Source organism: Dreissena polymorpha, chromosome 15, assembly GCF_020536995.1.
Source record: "Dreissena polymorpha isolate Duluth1 chromosome 15, UMN_Dpol_1.0, whole genome shotgun sequence".
Classification (NCBI taxonomy): domain Eukaryota; kingdom Metazoa; phylum Mollusca; class Bivalvia; order Myida; family Dreissenidae; genus Dreissena; species Dreissena polymorpha.
Genome location: NC_068369.1, coordinates 35,033,389 through 35,049,104, shown reverse-complemented (window position 1 = coordinate 35,049,104; position 15,716 = coordinate 35,033,389). Strand labels below are relative to the sequence as shown.

Here is a 15,716-nt window from a genome sequence, read left to right as displayed (position 1 = left end):
TTTTTGGTAAAATATTTAATTAATTTCAGCTGCGCTCTGTGAAAACAGGCCTTAATGCATGTGCGTTGTGTCCTCCCAGATTAGCCTGCTCAGTCCGAAAAGGCAACAGTAGGACAACACTCTCCGCTTTTGGGGAAATTTCCCTTCACATGAAGTCTCTTCTAAAAGAAAATAAAGCAAAGTCGGAAAGTTTCGTCATCACTGATTAGCCTGTGTGGACTGCGCAGGCTAAACTGGGACTATAATTTACACACATGCATTAAGCCTGATTTTTCCAGAGCAAGGATCATCCATTTTATAGCATCCATAGATGGAAACAAGCCCACACATACCAATATTTGTATAGCATCCATAGATGGAAACAAGCCCACACATACCAATATTTGTATAGCATCCATAGATGGAAACAAGCCCACACATACCAATATTTGTATAGCATTTATAGATGGAAACAAGCCCACACATACCAATAAGTGTAACCCTAAAAGAAAGAAGTTCAGAAGAAAATGCACTTACAAATATTGTCAAAAACGTGTACCGGTACATCGGAAATATCATAGTTTCATGTTAATAACACTCATTAATTTAAATATGGCAAAATCTAATTCACATATATCATCACAATCTTCATAATTATCTGCATTGTCATCCTCCTCATCGTCTTTGTCATCATCATCTGCATCGTCTACTCATCATCAGCAGCAGCAACTTTCAGCCAAACATTACATAGAACTGATTGACAACAAAAAAGTCACCGTAAGCTGGTTATGTTACATGTCAATCATCATCACTGTCGATGACGTTGCGTTTCTTAATTGCCTTTCTAAGCGGTACGTGGTCGTCTAGATCGGAGTCGGACTCTGGGCCCTGCGTGTACAGTGTGGCTGGGAACGACTCTACAACATTAATTGTCTTCTCTTAAGAACTGATGCCATTATACAATGTGGCTGGGAACGGCTCTACAACATTAATTGTCTTCTCTTAACAACTGATGCCATTATACAAGGCATTGAATTGAGCATTGCCCTGGGAAAACACGGCTTAATGCATGTGCTTAAAGTGCTGTGCCAGATTAGCCTGTGCAGTCCACTAGACTGGCTTAATGCATGTGCTTAAAGTGCTGTGCCAGATTAGCCTGTGTAGTCCACTAGACTGGCGTAATGCATGTGCTTAAAGTGCTGTGCCAGATTAGCCTGTGCAGTCCACTAGACTGGATTAATGCATGTGCTTAAAGTGCTGTGCCAGATTAGCCTGTGCAGTCCACTAGACTGGATTAATGCATGTGCTTAAAGTGCTGTGCCAGATTAGCCTGTGCAGTCCACTAGACTGGCTTAATGCATGTGCTTAAAGTGCTGTGCCAGATTAGCCTGTGCAGTCCACTAGACTGGATTAATGCATGTGCTTAAAGTGCTGTGCCAGATTAGCCTGTGAAGTCCACTAGACTGGATTAATGCATGTGCTTAAAGTGCTGTGTCAGATTAGCCTGTGCAGTCCACTAGACTGGCGTAATGCATGTGCTTAAAGTGCTGTGCCAGATTAGCCTGTGCAGTCCACTAGACTGGATTAATGCATGTGCTTAAAGTGCTGTGCCAGATTAGCCTGTGCAGTCCACTAGACTGGCTTAATGCATGTGCTTAAAGTGCTGTGTCAGATTAGCCTGTGCAGTCCACTAGACTGGCTTAATGCATGTGCTTAAAGTGCTGTGTCAGATTAGCCTGTGCAGTCCACTAGACTGGCTTAATGCATGTGCTTAAAGTGCTGTGCCAGATTAGTCTGTGCAGTCCACTAGACTGGATTAATGCATGTGCTTAAAGTGCAATGCCAGATTAGCCTGTGCAGTCCACTAGACTGGCTTAATGCATGTGCTTAAAGTGCCGTGCCAGATTAGCCTGTGTAGTCCACTAGGCTGGATTAATGCACGTGCTTAAAGTGCTGTGCCAGATTAGCCTGTGCAGTCCACTAGACTGGCTTAATGCATGTACGTAAAGTGCTGTGCCAGATTAGCCTGTGCAGTCCACTAGACTGGATTAATGCATGTGCTTAAAGTGCTGTGCCAGATTAGTCTGTGCAGTCCACTAGACTGGATTAATGCATGTGCTTAAAGTGCAATGCCAGATTAGCCTGTGCAGTCCACTAGACTGGATTAATGCATGTGCTTAAAGTGCTGTGCCAGATTAGCCTGTGCAGTCCACTAGACTGGATTAATGCATGTGCTTAAAGTGCTGTGCCAGATTAGTCTGTGCAGTCCACTAGACTGGATTAATGCATGTGCTTAAAGTGCAATGCCAGATTAGCCTCTGCAGTCCACTAGACTGGCTTAATGCATGTGCTTAAAGTGCCGTGCCAGATTAGCCTGTGTAGTCCACTAGGCTGGATTAATGCATGTGCTTAAAGTGCTGTGCCAGATTAGCCTGTGCAGTCCACTAGGCTGGATTAATGCATGTGCTTAAAGTGCTGAGCCAGATTAGCCTGTGCAGTCCACTAGACTGGATTAATGCATGTGCTTAAAGTGCTGTGCCAGATTAGCCTGTGCAGTCCACTAGACTGGCTTAATGCATGTGCTTAAAGTGCTGTGTCAGATTAGTCTGTGTAGTCCACTAGACTGGATTAATGCATGTGCTTAAAGTGCTGTGCCAGATTAGCATGTGCAGTCCACTAGACTGGATTAATGCATGTGCTTAAAGTGCTGTGCCAGATTAGCCTGTGCAGTCCACTAGACTGGAGTTATGCATGTGCTTAAAGTGCAATGCCAGATTAGCCTGTGCAGTCCACTAGACTGGATTAATGCATGTGCTTAAAGTGCTGTGCCAGATTAGCCTGTGCAGTCCACTAGACTGGATTAATGCATGTGCTTAAAGTGCTGTGCCAGATTAGCCTGTGCAGTCCACTAGACTGGATTAATGCATGTGCTTAAAGTGCTGTGCCAGATTAGCCTGTGTAGTCCACTAGACTGGATTAATGCATGTGCTTAAAGTGCTGTGCCAGATTAGCCTGTGCAGTTCACTAAACTGGATTAATGCATGTGCTTAAAGTGCTGTGTCAGATTAGCCTGTGCAGTCCACTAGACTGGATTAATGCATGTGCTTAAAGTGCTGTGCCAGATTAGCCTGTGCAGTCCACTAGGCTTATCAGGGATGACACTTATGGCCTATACTAAATGTTCCATAAGAAGGGACCTCCTTTAATAAAAACAACAAAAGATGTGTTTCTCAGAAACACAATGTCCCCTACTGTGCCTCTTTGAAGCCATATATTTGACATTTGACCTTGAAGGATGATCTTGACCTTTCACCACTCAAAATGTGCAGCTCCATGAGATACACATGCATGTCAAATATCAAGTTGCTATCTTCAATATTGCAAAAGTGTATAATTATAAAATTTGCGATTTTGACCCATATATTTGACCTTAAAGGATGACCTTGACCTTTCACCACTGAAAATGTGCAGCTCCATGAGATACACATGCATGCCTAATATGAAGTTTCTATCTTCAATATTGCAAAAGTTATGGAAAATGTTAAAGTTTGCACAAACAAACAAACAAAGCAACAAACCAACAGACAGGGCAAAAGCAATACTGTGGTGGGGGACATAAACATTACAATTAAAGGGAAGTGTCGTCCTGATAAGCCTGTGCACACTGCACAGGCTAATATGAGAAAAAACTGATCGCACATGTATTAGGCTCAGTTTTCCCAGAACAAGGCTTATTTGTTTTAGATAACTTTGGGACAATACCTTTATTTGTTTACAAAATGAAGATGCAAATAATTATGAATAAATAATAATTTCATTATAATAAAAAATATGTAAAACAAAAATAACCCACCTTCTGGTTTTGACTCCGAGTCGCTGCCCGACGATTCCAGCCTCATTTTCTTCTTCAACTGGGTGACCTTTGACCCGTCAGAATCTGACCCCGAACGTGACGACCTTGACCTTTTACTGTTTGAACTCGCTGGCCTATTTTCAGTCTGTTTGGTGTCTAAAAATGAAATACAAAGACATACTATGAAACATTTTTACCATTTACTGTACTATATATCTGGCCTATTTTCAGTCATTATGGAAGCTAAAAATTAAAAAATCAAAGGAATACCATACACTTAAACATTTTGGGTAACACGATACAACCATGACGTTTTATTGTTCAGACTCTCTTGCCTATTTTTGGTCTTTTAGGAAGCTACAAATTAAATATGTAAACATAAACATTTAATCTTTAACAGTTCCATATCTTTATTTTTCAGTACTTTTGGTATGTAAAATTTAAGACATGCATTGAAACATTTTGGATTACAAAATTTGAATACTGTTCCAACAATGTTCTCTGGCCTATTTTCAGTCTTGGAAGCTTCACATTTAAGATACATGTATACCCAAAGCAGTTTCACTAAACCTTAACACAATTTTATCTTTCCCATACATGAACATTTTAACCATGATATTTCAAGAACAAAAGGGGGCACAATCACAATAACAGGCTGGTCAGTCATATGTAATTGCCAGTGAATATTTATAAAGACCCAGAGCCCATTTGTCAAGTTTTGTTTCAATATCTGCAGCAGATATATTTGACCCACGCTCTGTGAAAAGGGGGTTTAATGCATGTGCATAAAGTGTCGTCCCAGATTAGCCTGTGCTGTCCTGACAGGCTTATCAGGGAGCCACTTTTCTCTTTAATGATATTTTTCGTTTACAGTCTTTTCTTAGCAAAAATGCAGTTTAGGCAGGAAGTATCATCCCTGATTAGCCTGTGCTGATCGCCACAATTACCCCAAAGCTGTCAAATAAACAAATAAATAATATAAGATATCGCCGTAGTGTAGTGGATATGGGGTCCACAATTACCCCAAAGCCGTCAAATAAAGAAATAAATAATTAAAGATATCACCGTAGTGTAGTTGATATGGGGTCCGTCTAGCGTTCAGGAGGTCATCAGTTCAATCCCCGCTGTGGGAGCATGTTTAGATCTTTCCAAAGACACCAAGTACTGGTTCTACCCAGGAAACTGACTCAAGATGATTTCAATAAGCTTTCGGCTTTAGAAGCAACAGAGCTTTAAACAATATGTTTAAACTAAATAGTTGAATAATCAAGCTAAATACTTAAAACTAATGTTAGTGCTACCATATTTACCTTCAATGTCACTGCCTTCATCACTACTGGACAGGAACAGTAATGGATGACTCTCTGTTTCCTGTGATTGATTCCCTGTCCCTTTTTGCCTTGCAAATGGGTGACTCTCTGTTTCCTGTGATTGGTCACCTGTCTCTGCCTTTCTTATTGATGTGTGACTCTCTGTTTCCAGTGATTGGTCCCCTGCCTCTGTGTGCCTGACATCATTGCTATTGCTGTCAACTTCTTCCAGCAAGTCAGACCTGTTCAGAGTGACCACCGACGAGGATGGCATGTGACCCTGCTGGGAGGTCAAACTTCTCAATGGCACATCATCATCACTGTGAAAGTTGAAAGACAAGATATAACAAGAGTTCCGTGATCGAAGAAATATGCCCCCCCTAAAAAAAAACAGGGCTTTGTACCAGTGACCCCAACTTCAATAGGGGTCATCTACTGTCCAAGGCCAATGCACATGTGAAGTATTAAGCCAATCGGTCAATTCAATGATGACTTATTGATCCAAAATGATTTTCACACTTATTGTGACAGTAACCATGACCTTTGACCTAGTGACTACAATTTAAATAGGGGGTAATCTACTGTCTAAGGCAAATGCACATGTGAAGTATCAAGCCAATCGGTCAATTCGTTGATCAGAAACGATTTTCATACTTATTGAAATAGTGACCTTGACCTAGTGACCCCAATTTTAATGCGGGTCATCTGCTGTCCTAGGCCAATGCAAATGTGAAGTATCAAGCCTTTGGTCAATTCATTGACGAGTTATTAATCAGAAACTAGTTTCACACTTATTGTGACAGTGACCTTGACCTAGTGATCCCAATTTCAATAGGTTCATCTACTTGCAAAAGTCAAGGCACATGGGAAGTATCAAGCCTATCAGTCAATTGTTTGACCTGTTATTGACCAGAAACGATTTTCACACTTAGTGTGACAGTGACCTTGACCTTTGACTTAGTTACACCAATTTCTATAGGGGTCATCTGCTAGCAAAGGCCGACACACATGTGAGTATCAAGCAAATTAGTCAATTAGTTGACGAGTTATTGCTCGGAAACGAACCGGTCTCCAGAGAGACAGACCGACTGACATGCAGCAAAACAATGTTCCCCCTCTTTGTCGAAGGGGAGAATACAAATCGAAATATTCAAGCCTTGTTCTGGGCTTAATGCAAGTGCGTAAGGCGTCATCACACAATTAGCCTGCGCAGTCTAATTAGGGATGACAGTTAATTAGGGATGACAGTCTAATTAGGGATGACAGTTAATTAGGGATGACAGTCTAATTAGGGATGACAGTTTCCACTTTTTACAAATTATTTAGTCAAGAGTCTTCAAAACAAAAATTAAGTCTCAACATATTATGACGCATGTAGTCCTTTAGAAAGTTAAATTTAATAAAAGACTTTTCTTACTAGATTTAAGTTTTACATTTTTCATTACAGGGATGACAGTTTCCACTTTTTACAAAATATTTAGTTTAACCCTTTACTTTTCCTGGCCGAAGGCTCGCTTACTAACAAAATTTCTGACCTTATTTAATAAAATATGGTATTATATGACAACTCGTGCCAGATCCTATATATCTATTATACCATGTACAAATATTTCTGTCAGTTTATTGTGAATAATTTCATATTTACAAACACAAATAATGGGGGGGGGGAGAGAGATATACAAACAAAGCTGTTATAACTTTAAAGTCACTTAAATGTTGTACCAGTCTGAAGAATCCACAATCTTTTTCAGCCTTCTTTTCTTCTGTGAAGAGCTCCCGGACATTTTGGGGGGAGAGCTAGGGGCAGGCGACTGTGTCTCGTGAGACGAATCTTGGTCATTGGAAGGGTTGTCTTTCTTTTGACGTCTCAATGGGACGGCGTCACTGAAGACAAAATATGTCTTCAGCAATTTATCCAAATGATATTTACCATATTTTCCATAAAACACACCTCTTTTAAGAATAAACAAGCAAAGTCGTTGAATTGATATCCCCCGCCAAAAATAAATTTTGTGACACAGGGAAGAACTGCAGACGGACACACAACACCAATTTTATCTCCATTTGCAATTGGCGGTGGATAAAAAACACTTGCATGCCTTATTATCAATGTTTAATTTCTTATTAACAAATTTAAATGAAAATACAAATGTAAACAGGAATGGTTTTTGGTGAATCTCTTTCACAGTTATTCAAATGTAAAGAGCATGTGTAGCTCCCCGGGTATAAACACTGGATGATAATACAAATTCCTAGATACATGTTTTAGTGCATATATGACAATTGTTTTACGAGTGAAATTGTTTAAGCTCCATCCTTAAGTTCCCTTGTAAATCAAATTGTGTTTAGATCTGATCAAACACTTTCCATTATTTACACCCATTTTGAGAATGTACGTGTTTTAACATCCCTCTTAAGGCAGATTTTAATTACCCGATTAACAAGGATACTTTAGATCTTAATTGTATTATGTGTATATAAAGTATAGTCTATGGATCTTGATTATCTTATTGTGTTTCTAAGTTTGTCATGTTAACATTAAAAGTCTCTTGTAAATCTTTTTGGATAGGCAATGTATTGTGTAAGTACCTGTTATCGAACAGCACCTATTATCGGACGTTTTGTTTTGGTTATGTATGCACATGCGCAAAAGTGCGCATGACGTCACATTGATAAACAAATGGTCGCACATGAAGTCCATGACCTACTTGCCTATTTAGCTTGAAACAAATGCGCCAAAAACAGGTTAAAGGGATGCATTTATTGTTATTTACACCGTTTTATGTGTTTTTTGCTATTACTTTTTGAATGCATTTATCAAAACGTGCATTTACACACCAAAAAGCATATTTCCGTTTGCAATTTTGATTGCAGCAGACGCAGATTTTTTCGCCAAGTCCGGGTCACGTGAAAGTCATGTGACTTTGTATATACTGGAGTAGTATTTATGAAGTGTCGGGTAAAAGGCCATGTTTACATCGGCCGCCATTTTGTTTTGTCTGCTAGAGGTGACAATAACCAGGGAATCATTGTTATAAATTCTTGAAGGAAGTTTGCTGGAAAACTTTACAGATAAATCATTCAATGATTGAACTGTTAGTCATTTGTTAAAACAAAATGCTTTTGTCATTTTAAGAGTTTCAATTTTAAGAAAATTTAACGTAATTTCTAAGCTGTTCGATAACTGGTTCGTCCACCATACTGTACTTTAAACTGTGTTATGTATGTGATTATATACTGTGTACAATAATAAACAAGCAAATTCGTTGAATTGATATTCCACGCAAATATGCTTCTGGACACAAAAGTGTTATATTTGACATTCAAAAAAGCATTTTTTCAAGATACAAAGGGCCATAACTCTGTTATTTACAGATGGTGTACAATTACATTTGGCGTGCATCATTCTCTTATCCATATATATACTCATACCAAGTTTCAATGAAATCCCCCAAAGCACTTCCAAGATATGGCTCCGGACTGACGGAAAGACGGACGGAAAGATGGACGGAAAGACGGACGGACAACTCCAAAACAATATCCCTCCGCCTATGGCAGGGGATAATAAATAAATACAAAATACATAAAGACTGGTTTTTTTTCGTTAAAAATTTGGGCTGGTATTCGGCTCCATTCCAAATGGAATAAAGTATACATTTTTCCCGAATGGGACCTACAAAATTCCCAATTGAAGTTTCCCCCCCCCCCCCTGATTTTTTTATGTTTTCACTCAACATTTAGTTCATCTCCATTCCAGCTTTACAAGTTACACTTTTGTGAATATAATATTGAAATACTTAAATTTTCAACTTTGAAGCATTTGAAAATTTGAAAGCAAAACAACAACACTAATTTCAAAATTTTGGTTTAACATTGCGATTTTCCCTATCCAAAGGGACCTGGCCCCATTACAAAAATGGTGAAAAAACCAACAAAACTGAATGAACATTTATGAGAGAAATGTTTTTAAAAGGAGCAACACACCTACATTATCATGCTTTTCTTTAAGTGGTATGTTTAAAAGCATGCAAATATTTGGAAGTAAATTATAGGCTCAACCCACCAGTGTTTTTTCCACCATTTTGTGAATGAAACCGGGTCCCTTTTTATTGGGATATATTGTGTACTAAAATTGGGAATTTAATTTGGTAGATTTTATGCTTACAAATACTTTACAATTGATGATAAAAGTGATTTCAATATTATATTTTCTAAGGTTCAACTTAGAGAGCTAGACTTGGAGATAATTTGACATGTTTAGGTGTATTAACAAGAGCTGTCTCCATAGGATGACATATGCCCCCGATAAACGCTTTGATAGAAGTTGTGAGCATTTTTGGAAACCTTAACACATTTTTCGAAACCTAAACACATTTTTCGAAACCTAAACGCGGACCCTAAGTTCAAGGTCAAGGGGGTCAAAATTTGTGTGCATATGGAAACGCCTTGTCCATATACACATGCATACCAAATATGAATGTTACATCTGAAGCGACATAGAAGTCATGAGTATTTTTCGAAACCTAAACTCAAAGTGTGACGGACAGACAGAGGGACGGACAGTGTGATCACTATATGCCCTCCTTTGGGGGCATAAAAAAATAAATTATTATAGCATGCACATATATTGACTTAAATCATGCTGTTATATAGGAGACATGATGTTCAGTCCATCAACAAGTTAGGATCCAGAGGTAAGGATTTAAAAGTGTTGCCAGGCAATAGGGGATAATTAGGATTTTTTACTGTTTTTTACACTATTTCAGTCATTTCATGGCTAAACCAGTACTCAGTGACCATACTTTGACGACACGTTCCGCCTAACTGGGACTTTCCCTAAAACCGTACTATACCTTTATACTTAAAATATCATAACAGCTGAACGTGTTGTCCCTGATTAGCATGTGCAGACTGCATAGGCTAATCTTGGAGGACACTTTACACACATGCATTAAGCCCCATTTTCCCAGAAAAAGGCTTAAATATTGGCATCAATCAGCAGAATGTTTATTTTTATCCTTTTAGTTATTTTAATTCCAAATTATGCATTAAGCCCTGTTTTCCCATAGAGCAGCTCTATTTTTCAACCCTTTACCACTTAGATACGTATGTTGACACAGTTGTAGTCCCATAGAAATTTTTATATAATATAAGACCTTTCTTACTAGATTTCTAGCTTTTAAGGCTTCATTTCCAACCCTTAGATACTGATGAGCAGCAAACAGCATAAAACCTGAACAGACTGTGAGTTACTTGCAGGCTGTTCTGGTTTTGTGCCATTTGCTCATAGCCCTTTTCACTTGGCTTTTTGGCGGCCCTTTTTTTTTAAGACCCAACCTGTCGCTTCCCGAGGTGGCCATGTTTCTAAGACGACTCTTTTTGGATTGGTTCCCAGCCTTTGTAGACAAGTTACCACGGTTACCAGCATCCTCATCATCAGAACTGGACGATTCTACTTGCTTCTTAGACCTGAATTCAATGACAATAGTGTATTCCATACTTTTCAATGTGTTACATGTACCTTAAACTATCAATTTAAAAAGTTGGAGTCTGTTCTTAATTGAAAGGCCTTCTCCTGGCGTATCTACAGATTCCTTAAATGGCGCCTTTCCCAAAGCAAAATTGTGACAAAATTCAAAATACAGGACTATAGATAACTTTTGAGGTATATTGGGTTTTTCACCCCCTGTTTTTGACAACAATAGGGTTTTTGTAAATTCAATAAGAGTTTTAGCAAAAATGTTCACCCTCTACTTTTGAGCTTAATTGGGTTTTCCATCCTTGTTTTTTTTAAAACTCAATTGGGTAATTTAGGGAATGAAATATATAATATAATAAAAATCTACTAAGGTTACTATATAATTTATACAAATGGAATTCAAAAAGGAACCTGGACATAACAATAAACAATTTCTGAATTTCTGATCAAAGTTCATTCATTTTTGCGTTTAATGAGACCGAGTTCGTGAAAATCGCTGCACAATTGATGAAATTATTGCTGTTCAAAGCGATGCACCCCGTTTTCGGGTCATTTTGAGTTGATTACATTGAAAATGAAAGTAGAAATCGGATGGGTCTACGAATAATTACAATAATACCCAAAGATTGATAACCTCTGGAAAGACTGCCTTTTTTACTTCATAGGACGGCATAAAAACAATCCAGTACATTTTTGTATGGAAAATAACCAGTCTAAACAAGAGATGTATTCGTCAGAAACACAATGCCCCTATCGCGCCGCTTTGAAATATATATTTTTTTCTTGACCTTTGACGTTGAAGGATGACTTTGACCTTGAACTTCCACCACTAAAAATGTGCAGCTTCATGAGAAAGCCGCTTAGAATTATTTTTTTTACCTTTGACCTTGAAGGATGACCTTGACCTTGAACTTCCACCACTCAAAATGTGCAGCTTCATGAGATACACATGCATACCAAATATCAAGTTTCTGTCTTCAATAATGCATAAGTTATGGCCAACATTAAAGTTAAACAACATTAAACACACATACTGACTGACGGACAGGTCAACTGCTATATGGCACCCTACCGGGGTCATAAAAATACGCCCGGTGTTCGTAAGAATTGCGTTTCGTGATGCAAGGTTTTTTACGGGAATTACGTTATTAAATTTGTATTTGCGTTTTTGTACGCTTTATTTGAATTTAAATACGTTTTTGGTTATTTTAATTGCGATTTTTTTTTTGCGTAATAACGCAAACACGCTTGTTATCTATAGCCCTGAAAATAATATTTGTTTTCCCCAATTTAAAAAAAAAAGATTATTTTTTTTATTAAGAAGTGTCTAATGATAATTATACCTCAAGTCTATGTCAATTGCAACAAAGTATATAACTACCATTTATAACTTATGTGTTCTTGTTCTTCTAATTTGAATTATACTAAAGAGTTATATTAAATTCATTTTTCACAAAACCAGTTGACTTTTTGCGCCAAAAAAAATCAAAATTCCAAAATGTGTTTTTTCCCAAAAGGGCTGTGAAAAAGCCTGTTTGATAAAATGCTACTCTCTTGATCAACCCAGAAAAACCCATGGGCACAAAAGTAAAATGATGATTTAGAGTTTAAGTCATTTTCTTAATTAGAAAACTGTTTTTCCCCCATTTTGGCGTTACAAAATTGGGTGCACATTATACGTGGTTGCTTGTAATACGTGGTAAAGTACAGTATACAACAGGATTCAACTACAAAGTTGGAGTTGTAACAAAGTTCTAATGTATTTAATTGTTTCTGTCATCTTTTTTAAAGGCAAAAAAGTACATTTTTTCCAAACTCCAACCCAAAAAATTCAGAACATAAATGATATGTTAAATGTTTATAAAGCAGGCAAATGTTCCTTTAACATGAGCTGTCACCATAGGATGACCTATGCCCCCTATAAACGCTTGATAAAAGTATATGAGCTTTTTTCAAAACCTAAACTCAGATTTTTGAAACCTAAACGCGAACCCTAAGTTCAAGGTCAAGGTCACAGGGGCCAAAATTTGTGTGTGTATGGAAATACCATGTCCAAATACACATGCATGCCAAATATGAAATTGCTATCTGAAGTGAAAATGTGCATTTTTTGAAACCTAAACGCAAAGTGTGACGGACAGACGGACGGACAGACAGTGCGATCACTATATTCTCTCCTTCGGAGCATAAAAATCTCCCTCTCAGATAACTCCAGGGATCTAATAGACCCTTATGAAATAACATTCGCAATATGAAAACTCCTGAAAAAAAACACACCTTATTTTCTAACAATTGTCAACAATAAGAATTTGATAGGCATTCAGTTAATAATTGCAAACCTATCCATTGGTTGAAGTTAAACAAAAATCCTTACACTAACCTTCTGTTTTTCTTTGTCTCCTTTTTGTTTTTCACAAACTCCTTTAGCATTGCAAACTTCTCATTCACTTTCTTCTTTCGTTCTTCCTTCTGCCGCTTCATTTCCTCTCTTTCCTTCCTCCTTTCCTCCCTTTTTTCTCTCTTTTCCTTACTTTTCTCTTTCCTATCCTTTTTTGGGGGGGCACTAGGAGCTTTCATCTTTATTTTACTTGCATTGACTGGTTCACCATTTTCGTCCAGAACCAGTCCGTCAGCCATGTTTCTGAGTTCAGCAGGTGAGATTCCTGCCGGGATGCGCCAGAATGCCTCCTGCAAGACAGATACTGTAAAATCATTGATATTCATGACATTTAAATTTTGTGGTTTTTCTAAAACTGCATTTTAAGTTGACATGTAAATTCATGAATTTGAGATTTTGAAAGAAAGTGGAATTTGAGCCAGCCATGTTTCTTCGTGTTTGTATAAGAATCATCCATCTGTTCAACCCAGGAAATGAACAAAAATTAATATCACCCTAATAATTATGAATTAACAGTAATAAGATATATTGCAGGCAACTAGGAGAAGGGCATTTTTGGTGGATTTTATAGCTGTTAATATTCACAATTGCAAAAAGTATATTTGTTTCCAAAATCTAGTTATAAAAGTAACAATTGATGGTTTGACTTCCAGATGTTTGGAAATATAATTGTTTGGTAAAGAAATAATGAGTCTGAAGTTTGATGTCCATTTAATTGATATCTAAATTAGTCGCGTTCTGACAAAACTTGGCTTAATGCATGTGCGTAAAGTGTCATTCCAGATAAGCCTGTGCAGTCCACACAGGCTAATCAGGGACGACACTTTCCGCCTAAACTTGATTTTTGGTAAGGAGACTTATGTGAAACTAAAAATATCATAAAAGCAAAAAGTGGAGTCCCTGATTAGCCTGTGTGGACTGCACAGGCTAATCTGGGACGCCACTTTACACACATGCATTAAGCCTAGTTTTCTCAGAACAAGACATATATATTTGACGTTATATGCCAGATTTATGTTGTTCTTTCATGCTTTGGGACAATACACATAACAGAAATGCTGCTATCGCCCACCTGAAGCAGGCTTCTTACCTGTTCATTTGCTGGAGGGGCGATGCCTAGCCGTTTCAAGAAGTCCAAGAACACTTCATCCTCCATTGCCGTCTCATTTTCCTCCGTCAGCGGTACCAGTGGAACTCCAACATCCTCATCTGAAGGGTGCGCACACATTTTTATTACCAGTGTTTTTTTTCACCATTTTGGAAATGGAGCCAGGTCCCTTAAAATTGGGGAAAATTGCAGTGTTTATTCAGTGTATCAAGCCAATCGGTCAATTGGTTGACGAGTTATTGATAAGAATTGATTTTCACACTTATAGAGGCAGTGACCTTGACCTTTGACCTAGTGACCCCAATTTCAATAGGGATTATCTACTGTCCAAGGCCAATGCACATGTAAAGTATCGGTCAATTCATTGACGAGTTATTGATTGGAAACCATTTTCACTAATTGTTACAGTGACCTTGACCTTTCAACTAGTGACCTAAATTCAATAGGGGTCATCTACTGTCCAAGGCTAATGCACATGTGAAGTATCAAGCCAATCGGTCAATCCGTTGACGAGTTATTGATCAGAAACAAAATGAACTACCGACAGACCGACATCCAGCAAAACAATATACCTCCTCTTCTTCGAAAGGGGTAGGGGGCATTATAATTTCATTGATTATTCCTCATCTGCAGCATTGCTAACATGCTTTATTATATCCTCCTTTCTGTCACTTATATATTCTAGCCTTGCTTTGGGATAATGGGGATAAATGCAAGTGCGTATATGAAGAATATTACGTGAGTTTTGGATAAATATCAAGTTAATCATGCAAGGCTTAGAAGCGATGTAGCACGAGAAAGGTTACAGCCCAGCATGATAAACTTGATCTTTATCCAAAACTCACATAATATTCTATTTATTCTATTATTTCCTTCATATTTTTCTTTAATAACTGTCAACTATCGCATTTTTTGACGATTATATTTTTCCGTAGTCGACAAAAACAGATTCTCAAATTTTTGGAAAAACCCTAGTGTGATCTAAAAATAGCGATAGTATAAAGCTCAAGTTTATAAGATCGTTGTTATACAATCCATTTTCATCTGGTAAAAGGATTAAGTGTTGCCCAGGATTAGCCTGTGAAGTCCTGCCTGCACAGGCTAAATAGGGACGACACTTAACACTTAAGTTGTATTCTTGGTTTAAAGGGAAGTCTCCAATTAGCGCAAATCCAGGTTAGACAGAAAGTGTTGGCCCTGATTAGCCTTTGCAGACGGAACAGGCTAATCTGGGATGACAATTTATGCACACATGCAAAAAACCTGTTTATCATGTGACAGTAATTTTCGTGGATTTTCATTGATCCTCTCGACCATGAAATAAAATCCTGATTTTGTGAAGCGGTGCTGGCCACCACACTAATATTGTCACCAATATATGAGCTGCGCTTTGTGAAAAGGGGGTTTAATGCATGTGCGTTGTATATTGTCCCTGATTAGGCTATGCAGTCCTCACAGTGTTCTTTTTCTCTCTGGCTTGAACAAGGGCTTTTTTTTATTGATTTGGGGAAAGGGCCTGGCCTTCCATTTTGGGGGAAAAATTCTCGACAAAACTGAAAAAGGGGAAGAAATTACCTAAAGTAAGCTTG

At 38.0% G+C, this 15,716-nt stretch overlaps 1 protein-coding gene across 3 annotated transcripts in view; it reads right to left on the bottom strand.

Moving 5' to 3' along the window:
* LOC127861177 (protein timeless homolog) overlaps positions 1-15,716 on the bottom strand; it is a 162,930-nt gene continuing 147,214 nt past the window's right edge. For all 3 annotated transcript variants that reach the window (XM_052399576.1, XM_052399575.1, XM_052399577.1), the window contains 7 exons: positions 14,110-14,228; positions 13,002-13,309; positions 10,480-10,611; positions 6,865-7,026; positions 5,143-5,462; positions 3,833-3,988; positions 1-896 (listed from right to left, as the gene is read on the bottom strand). In XM_052399576.1, the coding sequence (XP_052255536.1) occupies positions 778-896; positions 3,833-3,988; positions 5,143-5,462; positions 6,865-7,026; positions 10,480-10,611; positions 13,002-13,309; positions 14,110-14,228 (1,316 nt within the window). In that variant the 3' untranslated portion in view covers positions 1-777. The remainder of the gene's footprint in view (positions 897-3,832; positions 3,989-5,142; positions 5,463-6,864; positions 7,027-10,479; positions 10,612-13,001; positions 13,310-14,109; positions 14,229-15,716) is intronic.